General features: G+C 43.2%; 1 protein-coding gene across 2 annotated transcripts in view; it reads left to right on the forward strand.

The window, feature by feature from the left end:
• WDR41 (WD repeat domain 41) overlaps positions 1-15,616 on the forward strand; it is a 550,534-nt gene that overhangs the window by 78,962 nt on the left and 455,956 nt on the right. For both annotated transcript variants that reach the window (XM_085632270.1, XM_085632269.1), the window contains exon 2: positions 4,443-4,558. In XM_085632270.1, the coding sequence (XP_085488396.1) occupies positions 4,443-4,558 (116 nt within the window). The remainder of the gene's footprint in view (positions 1-4,442; positions 4,559-15,616) is intronic.

The following is a 15,616-nucleotide window of genomic DNA, read 5'->3' on the forward strand; positions in this document are numbered from 1 at the left end:
TTGTGACTCTCAGTTTTCTTGGGCAGCAGCTCAGCCTGGATGTTAGGTACAACTTCTCTGAGTGATAGTGACTGCCCAGCAGCTTTTTGAGCTTCTCGTCATTGCGGATAGCTAGCTGCAGGTGCTTGGGGATGATTTTCCTGTCCATACATAGCAAGCAGCGGCAAAAATTGTGACAGAACGAAAGAAAAGTAATCAGTGGCTTGATACCAACTACTGAGCATTCTAAAATCTGCCCTCATATCCCCAACGATAGTGCCAAAACATTGCTCTCTGCACTGCATTTGTCCTTGGTACGCTGGACTACTGCAACAGCTTCCTAGTACTCCCTGCGCTTTAATTTTGCCTTCTGGATAAGCTAGTAAATTTCACCACAAGACTCTCTGTAACCTCTCAAGACATATCCCTATGTCACGCAATTGTCACTAGTTTGAATGGCTGTGTGCCAAAAACAGGGACTTGAGCAAACTACTTGCCCTGTAATTCTAAACAATTCCCTAGCAATTTAGCTAAAATCTTTGTCAGCTATTTACCTTCCTGCCGCATGGCAAATTATAATGTTCTAGCCACTCCCAAACCTTCATGCACAGTGTCAAAGTTTCAGTCTTTTACCTTGCTTGGACCTCATCACTGGAACTCACTCCCCACTGACTTCTCTCCATCCTCTCTCCCTCCACTATTCATATTGCTGTAAAAACACACGTCTCAAACAAGAAGGAACGATCAACTAGTCCGTCATCACAATCCAATTTTAAACCTTCTGTTCCCTCTGCTGTGTCTTTACTTCATCCACTGCTATATGTTTGTATGTAACATCTTTGAATGTAACTACGCACTGTGAAACATGGTGCTATTTAACGCATTTATGCCAAAATGCCCATTCTGTTTTTGTTGTTCATATAAATAAAATAAATGTACTACATCTCTCGTGGTGTTAGTTGTAACAGTTTTCTTACGGACAGCAATTCAGGCCTTCCCTGACATGCATGTTCCAAGACATGCATGGTATTACTACATTTCTACTGAGATCAGAACGCTGTTGGTAGGATGAAGTGAGATATACCGTGGTTTGAGTAAGGCCATCGACCAAGGATTGCATGTATCAGCACACAAAACTTTGGTGTCTGCGACGGATTGTACTGGCTTTAGAAAAGGCTTCGATCTTTTATCACTTCCATTCTTTACCACAAGGAATGTAGTCCAGCCAATGACCGGGACCTCTGACCGGTGGAATCAATAATTGTCTTCAGTTACACAAATGTTATTTTCAATAACGTAAAAAATATTTAAACTGGCAGGAAAGTGAAAGATTACACTAACAACAGTTAGGTGTTTTTTTTAAAATTATTCCTGCAGTACTGGATAGCAGCCATTAGGCCTTTGACGCCATTTGAGAAACCTTTGAGAGCTTCTAGTCCAGTTTAAGTCTCTCTGCTTTATGCATATAGCAATTATTAGAAAAGTCCCCTCACTGCTAAGACCCTTAGCCTCCACCATATTCTCCTGGGAAACCTCTTAGATCTTCCTCAGCTTCCTTACTGAAAGTCCCTAGGATCCGAAGATCTCTGTGGGGTGGACGTTCCACCTCTTTTCTGGTGTCTAAACTTTGGAACACCCTAACTCTTGAACTCCTTCTACTAGAGCACAATTTTCTCTTCTGCAAATCCTTGAAGGCCTGGTTGTACAGGGATTAATCCTCTTGCAGCTCCTGATGATCCACGGTGTCTGTTGCACCACTGCCTCCGGGTAAGCCACGTGCTATATGACAACTGCAGAATAGAATACCTCTGACCAAGCCCCCAAGGCAGTATTAAGCATAGTGCACACTGCCCTGCTCCACTGCGAGCTGCTCTGGGGCTCAAGCAAATGGTTGCAAACACCCATTGCACTATTTATCTTATGGCACCTAATGTCTCATTGCCAAGCAGTTAAATCTGGAGAATTATTGTTTCAATAGGCCTGGAACTGTAGGATAGTTTCGTTGTATTTTTAGCGCTCTCTGTCTCTCACACATACAAATACATCTCATCCTCTCTCGCGTTCTCTTTCTATTCTCTCTCTCTCTCTCTCTCTCGTTGTAGGTGTGTTGTGAAAAGTGCTGGATTGAACGATAGGCCCACGAGCTGAAAAGTAAAAAAGAGTGTTCACTGTAGGCATTTTGTTCTGTGGCAGCTTTAATGTCTGTGAAAAAAGATTTGGAGATATGATATATAGCTTAGACGAGAAAGGTACAGATGGAATGTCAAGGCGCCATAGGTATAACATTTGTGTTTTGATATGCGTTGTTTGAATGTTTCCTGTTTGTTGTGGCCATAACAAAAATTTGGTGTAAATTATTTAGTCAAGCTATTGAAACAGTAGCCCCTAGAAAGGGCCACATATGTAGCCATATTTTATGAATTATATAACTCGAATTGAGAGACTGCTAAAGCCCACTGTCCTAGCTTTCCTCTCCAGTATCTCAAGTCAAGGACTTAGACTTCAGAGACCGTGGCTGTATTTTATAGAAAGAAGGTAATATTTCTCCGCTCTCCTTCAGATTCACATTCCCTCTCACATTTTTTTAATCAACTTTATTTACATTTTAAGTTGCACAAGATCATTACATTTTAATATCGCGTTATAAATGTAACAGCAAACTAGTGCCACTAGATAAAAGGCTGAAATACGTTGTTTATATCTCAGACAATCAATCTGGTCAACCTGCTCCATGCTACTTGGATCCGTTTCTCTTGAGTCATGCCTTCAGCGAGAATTGCCATTATCAACCACTTTTTCAGATATTTTAACTTGTTTTTCAATGGGCAATGGTGTTTTTTCAGGGGGAAAAACGTAAACATTTTAAGAGGCCATGCAGTGTTGCAGTGATAACACTTACCTTGCTTGCTTACAGCCGTGCATATGGTTGGTAGAGTTAGAGGTATTTGTTATTCTTTAAGTATTAGTCCAATTTTTCTTTGATCGATTAACTATGAAACTTCCAAAAAGTGCATATGTTGTGGAGTTGTTACACCTTGCAGCAACCTTCAACACCCAGTTAGACATCCTGTTCACCCATTGTTCCTACACTTCCCAATCACTCCTATGGACTATCTTCTAACCCTCAACTAAAGTCATTTGGCCGAGACAAGACAAGACAAGCCATACACTTATTCCTAATGTCCCAGTTCTGTCATAAATCACTATAGCTTTAAGCTTGGATCTACATATCAAAGGATGACGTCCAGCCTTTAATCTGCATTTTGTGTATCCTCCGCACATCCCAACGTTTCATATATCAATGGATGTGTTTGGACATTTTATGGCAAACACAAGGAGATGATGAACTGAGCACTACAACTTTTCAGACACTCACCCCCAGTCACAGGTCTGGATTGAATCCATCATTGTTCTTTAGCTCACTACGCCACCCCAGTCCAGACCCAGCCATATGCAAATCAGTCTTGATCCTGTGCCTCATAGGAGCAGTCCAGACCGAACTGCCAAACCAGGTCTTCCCTGGACCGGAAACAAGATCCTGGGATCGGTTTCGGGGTAACACCCCTCATCAGCCAGGTTAGCTTGAATCCAGTGGCAAAGTGAGCAAGGGACCCACATCTAGGCATACCCTGCCAACGTGGGGCGAACAACGCAAACATAAGGAGATGATGGACGGAGCGCTGAAACCTTTCAGACACTTACCCCAGTCACAGTTTGGGTTGACTCCATCATCGTTCTTTAGCTCACTTCACCACCCCAGTTCAGACCCAGCCATATGCAAATCAGTCTTGACTCTGTGCCTCATGGTAGCAGTCTAGACCGAACTGCCAAGCCAGGTCTTCCCTGGACCGGAAAAAAGCATCCTGGGACTGGTTCCGGGGTAACACCCCTCATCAGCCAAGCTAGTTTGAATCCAGTGGCAAAGTGAGCAAGGAACCCACATCTGGGCATACCCTGCCAACTAAGGGCAAACAAATCAAACACAAGGAGATGATGGACGGAGTGCTGAAACTTTTCAGACACTCAACCCCAGTTACAGATCTGAGTTGAATCTATCATCGTCCATTTTATGGACCAACAGCATTCTGCCTTCCAGCTGTTTTAGAGTAGTTCTTGGCACTGTGAACAAACAGAGAGTCAACAAAACCAAAAAAAGTTCACTTTTTTTTGTGATCTGATTTATCAACTGGATCTTGCTGTCACACATATGTCATTGGCATTGGACGGCCTGTTTTCGTTTTGGGATGGTTCTTCAGTGTCTTCTTAAGTGGACTAGGTCGATAATTGTCCGGGGGCTGGATACTGTTGAAGTTGGATGTTTTTGGTGTAAAACGTAACTCCATTGTTGAGTACTTACCTTTAAATTGAAAATGCTGTAGTGAACTGTGAAATATGATGACAATATGTGATGGGTATGTAAAATATATTTCATTTTACTGTGCATTTCACTTCTCTCCTGCTAGAAATCACCAGTACTAAACACTGGAGAAGAGCAAACCCAAAATCCATACACAGAACTTCTGGTGCTGAAAAGACATCATGACATCGTGCGATTTCTAGTGAAAATAGATGAATACAGGTAAGAATACTAAAGTGGTCCTGATACTAGTTATCACTCCAATATCTTGTCACTTCTGATTGTATGCCATTCTGATATTTTATGTGATAAGTCAAGAGAATTTTGTATTAAATGGAAGGATTTTAGGACAACTGTTAGACTGTCATTTGTTCTATTTGCAGTGTATGCCATGAATCATACTTGCACATTCCGACCTTTCATTGAGAACTCTTAATGTTTTCTTTACGAGTCCCTATCCTGAATTCTGTTGAATCAGACTCCCCTTGAACCTGTCGAGTAGGTCCAAGGTTGAACTCCTGGTGTATGTCTGGATCAGTCTATCGGAAATACAGCTGCAGGGGTCACTGAGTAATCAATTAGTTAGGATTCTGAGAATCCATGCTAACCAGTGTACCAAATAAAATATCTGCATTGGACACTAGACCTTACAAGCCTCCTTAACTCCCCTATGGATTGAGATGGGCTAGAAGTCCAGACCTAACTCAATGTAAGTGTTGTCGATCGTATCTAGGTACGGTCCAACAGATTTATTATAGTCACACTAAAGTATGAATGTCCAGGCAGGGTTGTGTGCTACAGAACACATTTAATAATATCCTGTAATGCGTCAAATACATTTACTCAGTGAACAGGAATCTGATAATCAAAAGTAGGCAGAACAAAATGCACAATTGTAACACAGAACAACAAACAATAAAATCGGTAATTCTGCCATAACAACAGTAATGTCTAGGGTGACCACTTCTTTTTAGGTCATTACGGAAAAAAAAACCAGTCCTGACCTTTTTACCTAGAAATCATTGATTTTTGGTAGGTTAGTCTTATTAGTTCAATGAAGGCAAAAAAGACTATAACATTCAAAATGCATTCTGCTATCATACAAATGTCCAGGATTTGCAAAAGTACCCATAATGGCCTGGGGGGAAGTGGTCACCCTAGTAATCTCATGTAGAAACTGGTAATCTGTTAAAACGGATTACAGTAGTACTGTGCAGCAATGAAACCAAGACTGCTGGCTAAACCGACAATATATAAAATACACAAAAGGTTATAGGAGGATGCTTGCAATAAGTCTAACCACTGTCAATTACTCGGGTAGCATTCCAACCCATCGATCTTTTGCCCATTATGCCACCTCAGATTAGATCCAGCCATATGCAAATCATTCTTGACCCTGCTCCAATAGGAACAATCCAGCCCGAACTGCCAGTCCACATCCTCTTGGATTCGGGACACATGCAACCCACTATATAGGCTGTCATTATGAGAGAACTGGCCCCGTATGTAATAATTATCAATCTGTTAAAATTCAATAGTCTGGGAATCAGAAATTAACAGCTGCGCTAATTATTGCTCATAAAATGGGACATAATATACAGATTTTGGTGCCTTTTCATTTTTTCTTTGGTTTTTGCTACAAAAAAATCTAGCGTGAGGTGCCACACATACAGGAATTTCATATGCCATAATGTTCATAAAGCTCAGAACACCTGTATAATATAGAAGCAGTACAGTGCAGTACACATGTGTTAATACGTTTGTACCATTAATTTTATTAATTAGAGGTTGTGTTAATTTGTGTTATTTTAAAAGTGGGTCCACACTCCCTTGTACAGTTCTGAAGAGGCCATAAACCGATTGCTGAAACGCGTCGACTAGAGTCCACGTTGACGGTTGGAAAAGATCGATTGATTTAAGGACTGCTGGCCTAACCCTATTGGATGTTCTGCATATAAACTATAGGCTATGGCTACAGTTAAGCGGACTATCTCTTGACGCATCCGGCTTAAAAATATGCATTGGGCTGTCTAGTTATACGCATACGATGATAGTGTGAGTGTTATCTTAAAACTCTTAGAAGTATCTGTATGATAAATTGTTGATGCATTGTATCACTAAAAGAGGTGTCTGGACTTAAACAGATTTGTTAATGCATTGTTTAATCATGGTGGTCCATTGATCATTTTTCCTAGACAAAATTTTACTGATACCTGGCTTCATAGGAGGGACACTCAGTGAGTGTTTGTATTTGTTTGTGAGCTATCCCCCTGTCCAGCATGGGGTCCGTCGAGGTTTAGTTTTCCGAGTATTGATTTGTAAAAAAGAGATCCATACTGGTTCAGCAAGATCAGTGTTATTTGCTGATAAGCTTCCTTTTTCTAAGTTATTAACAATCCTCCAAAATTCGTGTGAGTTCTTGCTTCTACATGCGTTGGGGATGATTAACTCAAAAACTGTCCAGATGTCTATTATTTGCTAGTTGTAGCTCCTTTTTATATTTCTTCCTTAAAGTTTTAATGTTGTACTACTTCTGGATATTATCGTCCAGTTTCTTTTGCAGCAGACGTAATCTGCGGTTGTAATCTTTTTTCAAATTTCCAAACACAGTAATAAGTCTTATCTTTCTGGGCCAAGTTTGGACAAGTAAATGAGCCCTTTATGATACAGTTTTAGGAAACTGTGCAAGTAAATTATTGGTGAAGTCTATGGGTTACCCTCTAGTTTTTTCCATTGATCAAGTATTTGCTTGCATTCTGATATTATTGAGTCTGCTAGAGCTGCGGTTCATTTGTCTTTTTTTATTTTCTTAGTGCACTTTGATCAATGTTGTGTTTGATTTTTGATGTAGAATGGTTTTACTTGAAAGGCGCATAACTTGTGGGAGTTGATCACTTTCTAGTCTCTGGTCAATTTTGTAGTCTGTAACATGCTTTAACAGGGACTTTGAAGAGATAAAAGTGCTAACCGGGGGTTGATCTTTAGGAAACCTGTATTAAGTATTGTAAGGCCCGCTGCACTCAGCAGACTCGAAATCGATTCACCAAGTTTATCACGTCGATAGGGTTTTTAGTAACCTGAGACGAAATGTTCCACAGTTGGTCTTGCAGAGAGGTTTGCTCATCTTCATGATGAAGAAAGAAGAGAAAAGGGCTAACATCCCCTGTTATTAGGAAGTGAGCATTAGTCTATTCTTTTTGCTGGTCCATTCTAATTTAGCTGCTATTCCTTGCTTTATTGTAGAAGAGATGTAAATGGCTTTAATGACCTAGAGGTTCTGCTGGGTGCATAACCAGTCCTCTACTTTAGCAACCAATACCCACTTCTCTCCGATATCTATTGTTGTAACCTTCCACTGAACATCAGTAGAATCAAATATTGATAATTCCCCTTTGGCCGACCTTGAACTTCTTATATTGCCTGCACAATATTGATACTCAACATATCCAATCAATGGGGTAGGGATCGTGCTCTATATTTCCTTTGCAATTGTAATTTGAAATTGACGCAGAAAACAAGTATATCTTCTTCGTTACATGAGTAAATATATGAGTCGATGATAGAGCAAGTAAATATAGTATGCGGAAGCTGAGACCCATTTCTGTACTTTTTTGCGTTTATTAGCATAGCAAGTAGTCCGCTCCAGTCCTAAGTTGTCCCGTTTAGACCTTCGGTTTCTAAGAACTATTGTGTGACATTGAGTAAATTGTTACATTTTGCTGGCATACAGATTCTGGAGGCAGTTCTTTTACCAAGTTGTAAGAGTCATCATGCCCTTGTGCTGACTTAAGATTTAATTAAGATTTAATTTTACATCTGGGATTTCAAATACTTGCTTTGACGAAGGCACAACCTGCATGAAGGGATACGCTTTGTCTATATAATTTGTAAGTCTTATTCCCCATTTTCTAAAGAATAACCTATTCGAAAAAATCAGTTTTGTAATATCTTCATTAGCCCATGTCACCAAGGTTGTTTTTTTTTGCAGAGTTTTATATAGCGCTAACTTGACCCGATCAGAGCGCTTTACATAGCACCAGTTACGTTACATGAGGACACACATTCATTTTTTGTTAGGCACAGGGAGATTAAGTGATTTGCCCAGAATCACAGGATGTTTTAGCGTAATTACCGAGACTCGAACCCAGTTCCGGGGTCGAGCGCCCTAGCCGTTAGGCCAACTCCTCTCTCTTTACTTATTTGTAAAGGGGCCACTGTTACAAGAAACATAATGGCTTCTATATGGGTAGGAGTCATACTGAGCAGTTAATTATTGTAACTGATGCTTAAGAGCCGTGGTTGGTAAATGTGTAATCACTTCATGAATATTTTTTCCTCAACATGCTTTTATTTATTTAAACTTGGTGACCTGCATGTTTATTCTCTCCACTGTTCAATCCTTGTAAACTCAGGACCTACTAGGATCAATCAAGCACGTCCATGAGCTGTTGAAGATGTTTGCTGGTTGTCTTGGGATGAGTTAAAGACTTGACAGACACACTTGTGCTTTATAATTTAAACATGTCCTGCAAGAGCAGGGCTTGCAGCCTCTCCACCTCAAGATTGAAGCAGAAAAGGCCTACATTAAGTGGCTAGGCTGTGATTACAATAATAAAGCGTTTAGGAGGGTTCCAAGCCAGTGAATAAGAAATACATTAAAACATCTGAATAGTTGGAGGGTGACAGTATAACCGTGTACAACTAAGTTAGTTCCATTCAGTGCCATTGAATACAGTGGCAATGTGGGGAAAAAAATATTTTCGCTTCTACGCTAGCAACTTCTCCAACAAGTTTTTGTAAAGAATGCTATAATTAAACAAAACAAGCACTGACAAAGCCAAAAGGCTGATAGCCAATAGCAGATCTATTGGTTTGCCAATGCTTTTTTTCTTTTTGTGTTTTAAAGATGGCACAGGTTTACAGAACCGCTCTACTGACACCATAACGTTTTCTAAAATCATTACATTTTAATCACATTTGCTTGAAGCTGAGCAGTGGGATTCGGCTGGATGAACAACTTCAGTAGAACCTCGCCAGGGTTCCACAGCTGGACCCTCTTGTAGGTTACACCTGAGTGTTCTAAGGTTCTGATAGTGATGACAGTTAAATGGGATTGTGGATTTGCTGTAAAATAAAGGAGTTACCGGATCCCTACCTGCTTCTGATGTATGCCTCATTTGTTTATTTATTTATTTGAGTTTTATATAGCGCTGGCTAGACTCTGAGGAATCCGAGCGCTTTACATGAGGATCGTTGCGTTACAAGTTACAAATTACATCCGTTACAAGAGCATAGTAAGAACACAGGAAAAAGAACAAAGTTAACAGTAGTTCGTCGGAGGGAGGGGGCGGAGGGAGACAAGAAGGGGAGATGAGGAGAACTATGCCTAATGTCCGGCTGGGTAGGTGATGGTCAAGGTGGTGAACCAGGGCCGATCTCCTCTATAGCTGTCTAGCAGCTCCACCGGGCATCAGCCATGTTGCTCAGGTTTCCACAGTAGGGAATAACAAAGATAACAGATTTGCATGGTTACATTAGTTACAGTTGCATAATCAAACATAGGGGATCAGGACCCCAGTAGAAGAAGGATGGAAGGGAGGGGAGAAAAAAGAACAGGGGACAGGGAAGAAGATCAGTTCTGGTAGACTGGCAGTGGAAGAAAAGTGTCTTATGGAGCCCCATAAGTTAGTGCAAGCGGGACCAGAACCCAGGTGGAGTCACGTAGATACTCGGGCCAATGCTAATAACAAACACCACGCAGAGTCATCTCGGCATCTGATACAAGATTGTTTGAAATTGGGTCCCAGGGGGGAAATCCATAAGATGTAGAGGCCGGGCGACATAGTTAAGGGAGGTTGGGGGTAGAGGACGGCGACTAATGAGTCTTTCAGCAGCTCTGGTGCAGATCACAGATGATCGCATTACTCATTAAATACTCAGAGTTCTAAAACACAGGCACCATCCTAAGGTCAGGTTCAGCGAGGTCACCTTATTCCAGTGACTTCATGCCTGCTGTAGGTAGTCCCGAGGTAGAGGTAGATCTCTCTCCCCTTCCCCCCCCCCCCGAGCATCGGGTGTGCACATGTAGGGACTTTCCCCCTCTACCAGTAGTAAGAATCGGGTAAAAAGCATCTTCAAAATACTCACTGATTTTAAAACTAGGGAGGACCCCTACACTCCGTGGATTACGCCTGAGCAGCAATGCGAGGATCTGGCCACTTTCTTCGTCCAGAAAGTCTAAGCCATTATTAACTCCTTCTCTATCTGCCCTTTGGACCCCATGGTTACATCAGATCCTCGGATCACTAATACCCTGGTAGCAAATTCCCCTATCTCCCAGGATGAGTTCCTCACTCTGAGCAAAAAGGTCAAATCAGGCTCCCCTATAGATCCCATGAGGCCGACCCAATTCAGGGATACACAACCTGTTCTTATGACGCCTCTGCATCAGATCATCAATGCCTCTTTTTCCACGTCGGTGGTACCCCTGGCATAGAAACAAGCTAGGGTGGTCCCCTTGCTGAAAAAAACGACACTTGATCCAACTAAACCGGAAAATCTTCGACCCATATCCCTCCTGCCCTGGGACGCTAAAATTGTGGAGGCCCCCACCAATACCATTCTTTCAGGGTATCTGAACAACATAGGTACCTTGGATCGCTCCCAGAATGGCTTCCGCCCGGGTCATAGCACCGAGACCGCGCTTCTAGCAGTGAGTGAACATCTACGGACCTTCCTGGATGAGGGACAAACTGCGGCTCTCATATTGCTCGATCTTAGCGCCGCGTTTGGCACGGTCTCCCATCAGATCCTCCTGCGTCGGCTAGAGGAGGCGGGGTGGTGGGCCTGGCCTTGGAGTGTTTTCGTTCCTTCCTTTCTGACAGATCATTTCAGATTTCGGCCCCCCCCCTTCCTCTCACACACCCATGTCATCGAACAGGGGGTTCCCCAGGGGTTGGCTTTAAGCCCCGTGTTGTTCAATCTCTACGTTCAACCCCTGGCGGCGGTGGCAAGGGATCATGGCTTGACCATGGTCTCGTACGCCGATGATACGCAGCTAGTGGTGGCCCTCTCGGATGACCATTCCCAGGGCGCTGTGTGATTTCTGAGCATCCTAACGGCAGTCGTGCACTGGATGACCGCTAACTGTCTTCAACTTAATGCCAACAAATCAGAAGTGTTGCTGGTGGGGGAGGGACAAGGGGCTCTGGAGCAAACATTGGTGGCCGGAGTCTCTGGGCACTGCCCTTACCCCTAAATCGGCAGTAAAAAACATAGGGATCTGCTTTGACTCCACCCTTGGGTTTCAGGAGCATACCAAGAAGACCGCTGGTACTTGCTTTGGACTCCTTCGGGGCTTGAGGCCCATGCTGGGCTTCTTTGATCCTACAACCCGACAGTTGATAGTCCAGGCGACTAACGTGTCTAGATTAGATTATGCTAATTCTCTCATGCTAGGCGCCAACAAGGCCGAAGTCACTCGCCTTCTGTGAGTACAGAACGCTGCTGCCCGAGTACTATTGAGGCTTCCCAGAACCAGTTCTGCGTCAGGTGCCTTGCGACGCCTACATTGGCTATCCATGCCTCAAAGGATCCAATTCAAAGCATTAGCCTGACCTTTAACACTTAAAGCTGTCCTCCCCTGAGATTCTATCTAATCTGCTAGTCCCCTACGTACCTACACTCCAGTTACGTTCTGCTGAGCAATTCCTAGCAACGATCCCCCGAGTGAAGCGCCTCAGAGCGGGGGCCGGTCGTTCCGCTTTCTTGCCGCTAAACTATGGAACTCCCTCCCTGTCCAGATCCGGCGGCTAGATTGCCTGCTGTCATTCCGAAAGGCTAAAACCTACCTCTTCCCTACGGTCTAGCCCTAGCTTCTTACTGACACTGCCGCAAGCGCCAGGACGCCTCTTCACTGAGGCAGCTGTGCGCTATATAAAATCACGTAACATAACATAACCAGTCAGCAATCCCCTGCAGGCTGTTTCCCCCTATCCAGGGTGTCTCTCTCGCCTTGAGAATGTTCATGACCGGAATTAAATCCCTGCAGTGCCTATTAGGGTCGACTGCCAAGCAGAGCCTCTGTGGGTGTGTGGGCTGCTTCTTGTAATTTGGAATCCACATGAGCCGTTTCATTTTTAAAGGAAAAAATAAATCCAGTTTTTAGGTCTCCCCCACTAGACCGCGCATGCGCTGTCTGCTGCATGACATATTGTTAGCTTACAGTGGCCTTAGAGGAAAACCATTGGTTACCTTCATTGTCAATCTCATTTGCGTGCTTCTTATTTGTCCGCTTGTGTGAGCTTTCCTTCTTCCTTTTCTTATGTTTGGCCCTCCACTGGAGAATGGATATATTACTCGTCCACTGCTCATGCTTCAAGTTATACTTTTTCCGCTTAGTTTAAGCACTCTACGAGTGTGCACATAGTTGTCTCCCTAGTGTGCGTCTCTTCCCCCCCCTCTGCGCTGTATGGGCTTTCTTTCCATAATGAAATTAACATGATTACAAAGACAAGTTCCAAAGGGGCCTGAAAGACAGAAGGAAAATAAATGAGAAGAAATAGACCGGCAAAGATTTTTTCTATTGAGTGAGCCCAATAAATAAGGAATTAAGTGAATTGGGGCTTCTTGCATATTAAAATGAGAGAAACAGTAAGGATTTTCCACAGACCACACCCCAGCATGCATTGAAAAGGATGAGTGACAGTCAATCCACAGAAGGGTGAGTTGAAATTAGAATATCCAGATGGTTAATGAAGATCAGGAGGTGGTAATATGACAAGCATTTGCAATGCATTCGGTCTCGCCTTTGGGACCTTATATGTATTTAGCTATGCAGCACGGTGCTGAAACATCTACTGTTCTTTAAGATGGAGGGAATGTAAGCACCAAACTGCGTGACCCGCCAGGTATGGGAACACATGGAGAGAGATATTGCCTTTCAGCGGGAAATGGTATAGTCCAAAGCTCTGTTTTTAATATAAAAGCAGTGCCTTTGGTGGTCCTATCACTGAAAATACAAGATTTGAAAAAAATATTGTCTACGGGTGCTCATGGAAGATGGTTTCTGTGGACTGGAATCTAGAGAATGCGAACGTGATTCTAGTATTTTACTAACCTCTGCTGGTCGTTTTCCATCAAGAAAGTTAAAAAGAGGCAGTTGCCAGAAAAATTTAAAAAAGAAAGTCCCTCAGCCAGACCCCCCCCAGGATATTGCGGCATGGATTAGCAAATTTAGCGGCACAAATATGGAAATTTAGCTGCTCAAATATGGAAATTTAGCTGCATTTTTGCGGCACTTTATTTTACTCATAATCATTCATTTTCAGTCTGAAACCAATGGAGACTGTTTTACCAAAGTATTCCACTTGTAATAGGCATGTTTAAAGTATCTGCAGCTCTACGGAAGCACAGCTCCAGTCCTAACCTTGTGGGAGTGTGCTGTATTTCTCCCTGGGATGTTCTAGTCCCATGTATGCATCGTGTTGGGGCACCACTGCCTATGGATCCGAGAAGCAGTACACCTCTTCCTCAGGCACCCTCTTTTGCAAATTTTTTAACTAGTGCTATGGGGGCCCTCAACCATGAGATCAGTAATGTTGAGGAAAGCCTAGGTGTCACCAAACAGGTTTTGCTGGAAGATAAGCAGGCTCTACAAGCATCAGACGTCGCCGGCCCCAGTACTGAATCAAGTAACCTGAGTTGATTAAATACATCTGGGTCCTCCTGATGGAGGAGAGTTAATCCTTGTATTACACATGAACTTGTAACTATTAATTCAGATCCAGTTAATTCTGTGAAGCCTTTGACTGATTTTTCTCAGGTCACACCCAGGGAAAAGTGAAAAATGACTCTTTGCGTACTGTTCACCGTAAGGATAAAGTGCTGCCCAATCCAGTTGGCAGTCTAGTGTATGCCACTACTGCTGTAGTGAATTTGGAGGTTAGGTCAATTTCAGCATCACAAACTCTGTACATACCCAGCACTCAAGAGACTATTTGACTCATTCACGGGTAGACTAAAAGCAATTGAGTGTGCCATTTTGACTTGCCCACCTCTGATCACCTACCCACGTCAATTTGAAGAATTGAGGGTGCCACTAATGCCCCCCAATCATGTGGGACCATACAGCGCCTTGATTCAGATAGCTTTATTTCCAAGGAAACTAATACTGTAAAATTTGTCCCTCAAGCTAATTCTGCTAGTCTTCCTGTACTGTCTTTCTGACTCTGGATGTACAGACTGCACTGTCACCGTGGGCTGTTCCCATCAGAAAAGGCTGCTGCAGATTTGGAACCGTGTTAGGCAGCGATTACGTGTTATTAATTCATCTCTGAGCATGTTAAAAAAGCAACATTGATTTCGAATATACCCTACCCCAATATCCAAAAGTACTTGCTAACACAAGCCTGTGCTGCAATGTAAAGCAGCTCCGTTTTTACTGAATGAGTCACGCTTCCTGCTTCGAATGCTCGATGGCTTCCGAATGAATCACAGCTCACAACCCCCTCAGCGGAGACTCGTCTGGCCGTCCCTCTTGAAAGTTGTGTAAAGGACTCAACCATATCACGGATGCCTTTTTGCAGACACATGCCATAAATAACCGTGGCAAATGCACGCAGCAATGATGTGCAAAACAAGAGTATGTGTCCGTGGGCATGCTGCACACCAGGCCTGTAGTAATCTAATGTTTGCATGCAAGCCTGGTGTGCTTGAAACCGGCTATTAAAAGATTCCTTCCATGTTGCATCCACAAGGGCAGCAATGGTTTTATTGTGCCAGTCAGCAAGAATAAGTGTATTTTGGACCTATCAATCCACTGAACGTGGAGTGTGCGTGCAAACGAAGGATTTTATGCCTGCTTCGGTGTGTTCGTACCACTGTGCAGAGGCACAGCTAGAGCCAAATTTCAGGGGGGGGCTAATTCATACAGCAATAGGCAGAGTGGAGGTGCAGGGGGCTGTAAGAAGGGGTGAAAACAAAACAAAGCGTAGTTAACAAGTGAATGGTCTTTTAAACACCTGTGAAGTACTTGGGTGCGGCTGCCTTAAGATGGTCGCCAGCCCGGAAAGCTGTCTCAGCCCGGGCTGACACACAACGGGCGAGGGAAGGGGGCTGAAGCCCTTTGAGCCTGTCACTGTGGGTAAAATATACATACCTGCCCCCGCATCCATGTATCGACGGCTTTTCAGTGTCTCTCGGGATTCACAATTCTACATCTTGAAGATGAAATTCGTATGGACCTTCAGTGTTTTGGCGCATTTTCTAATTTTCTCAGGC

Source organism: Triturus cristatus, chromosome 2_1 (genome assembly GCF_964204655.1).
Source record: "Triturus cristatus chromosome 2_1, aTriCri1.1, whole genome shotgun sequence".
In the NCBI taxonomy this organism is placed as follows: domain Eukaryota; kingdom Metazoa; phylum Chordata; class Amphibia; order Caudata; family Salamandridae; genus Triturus; species Triturus cristatus.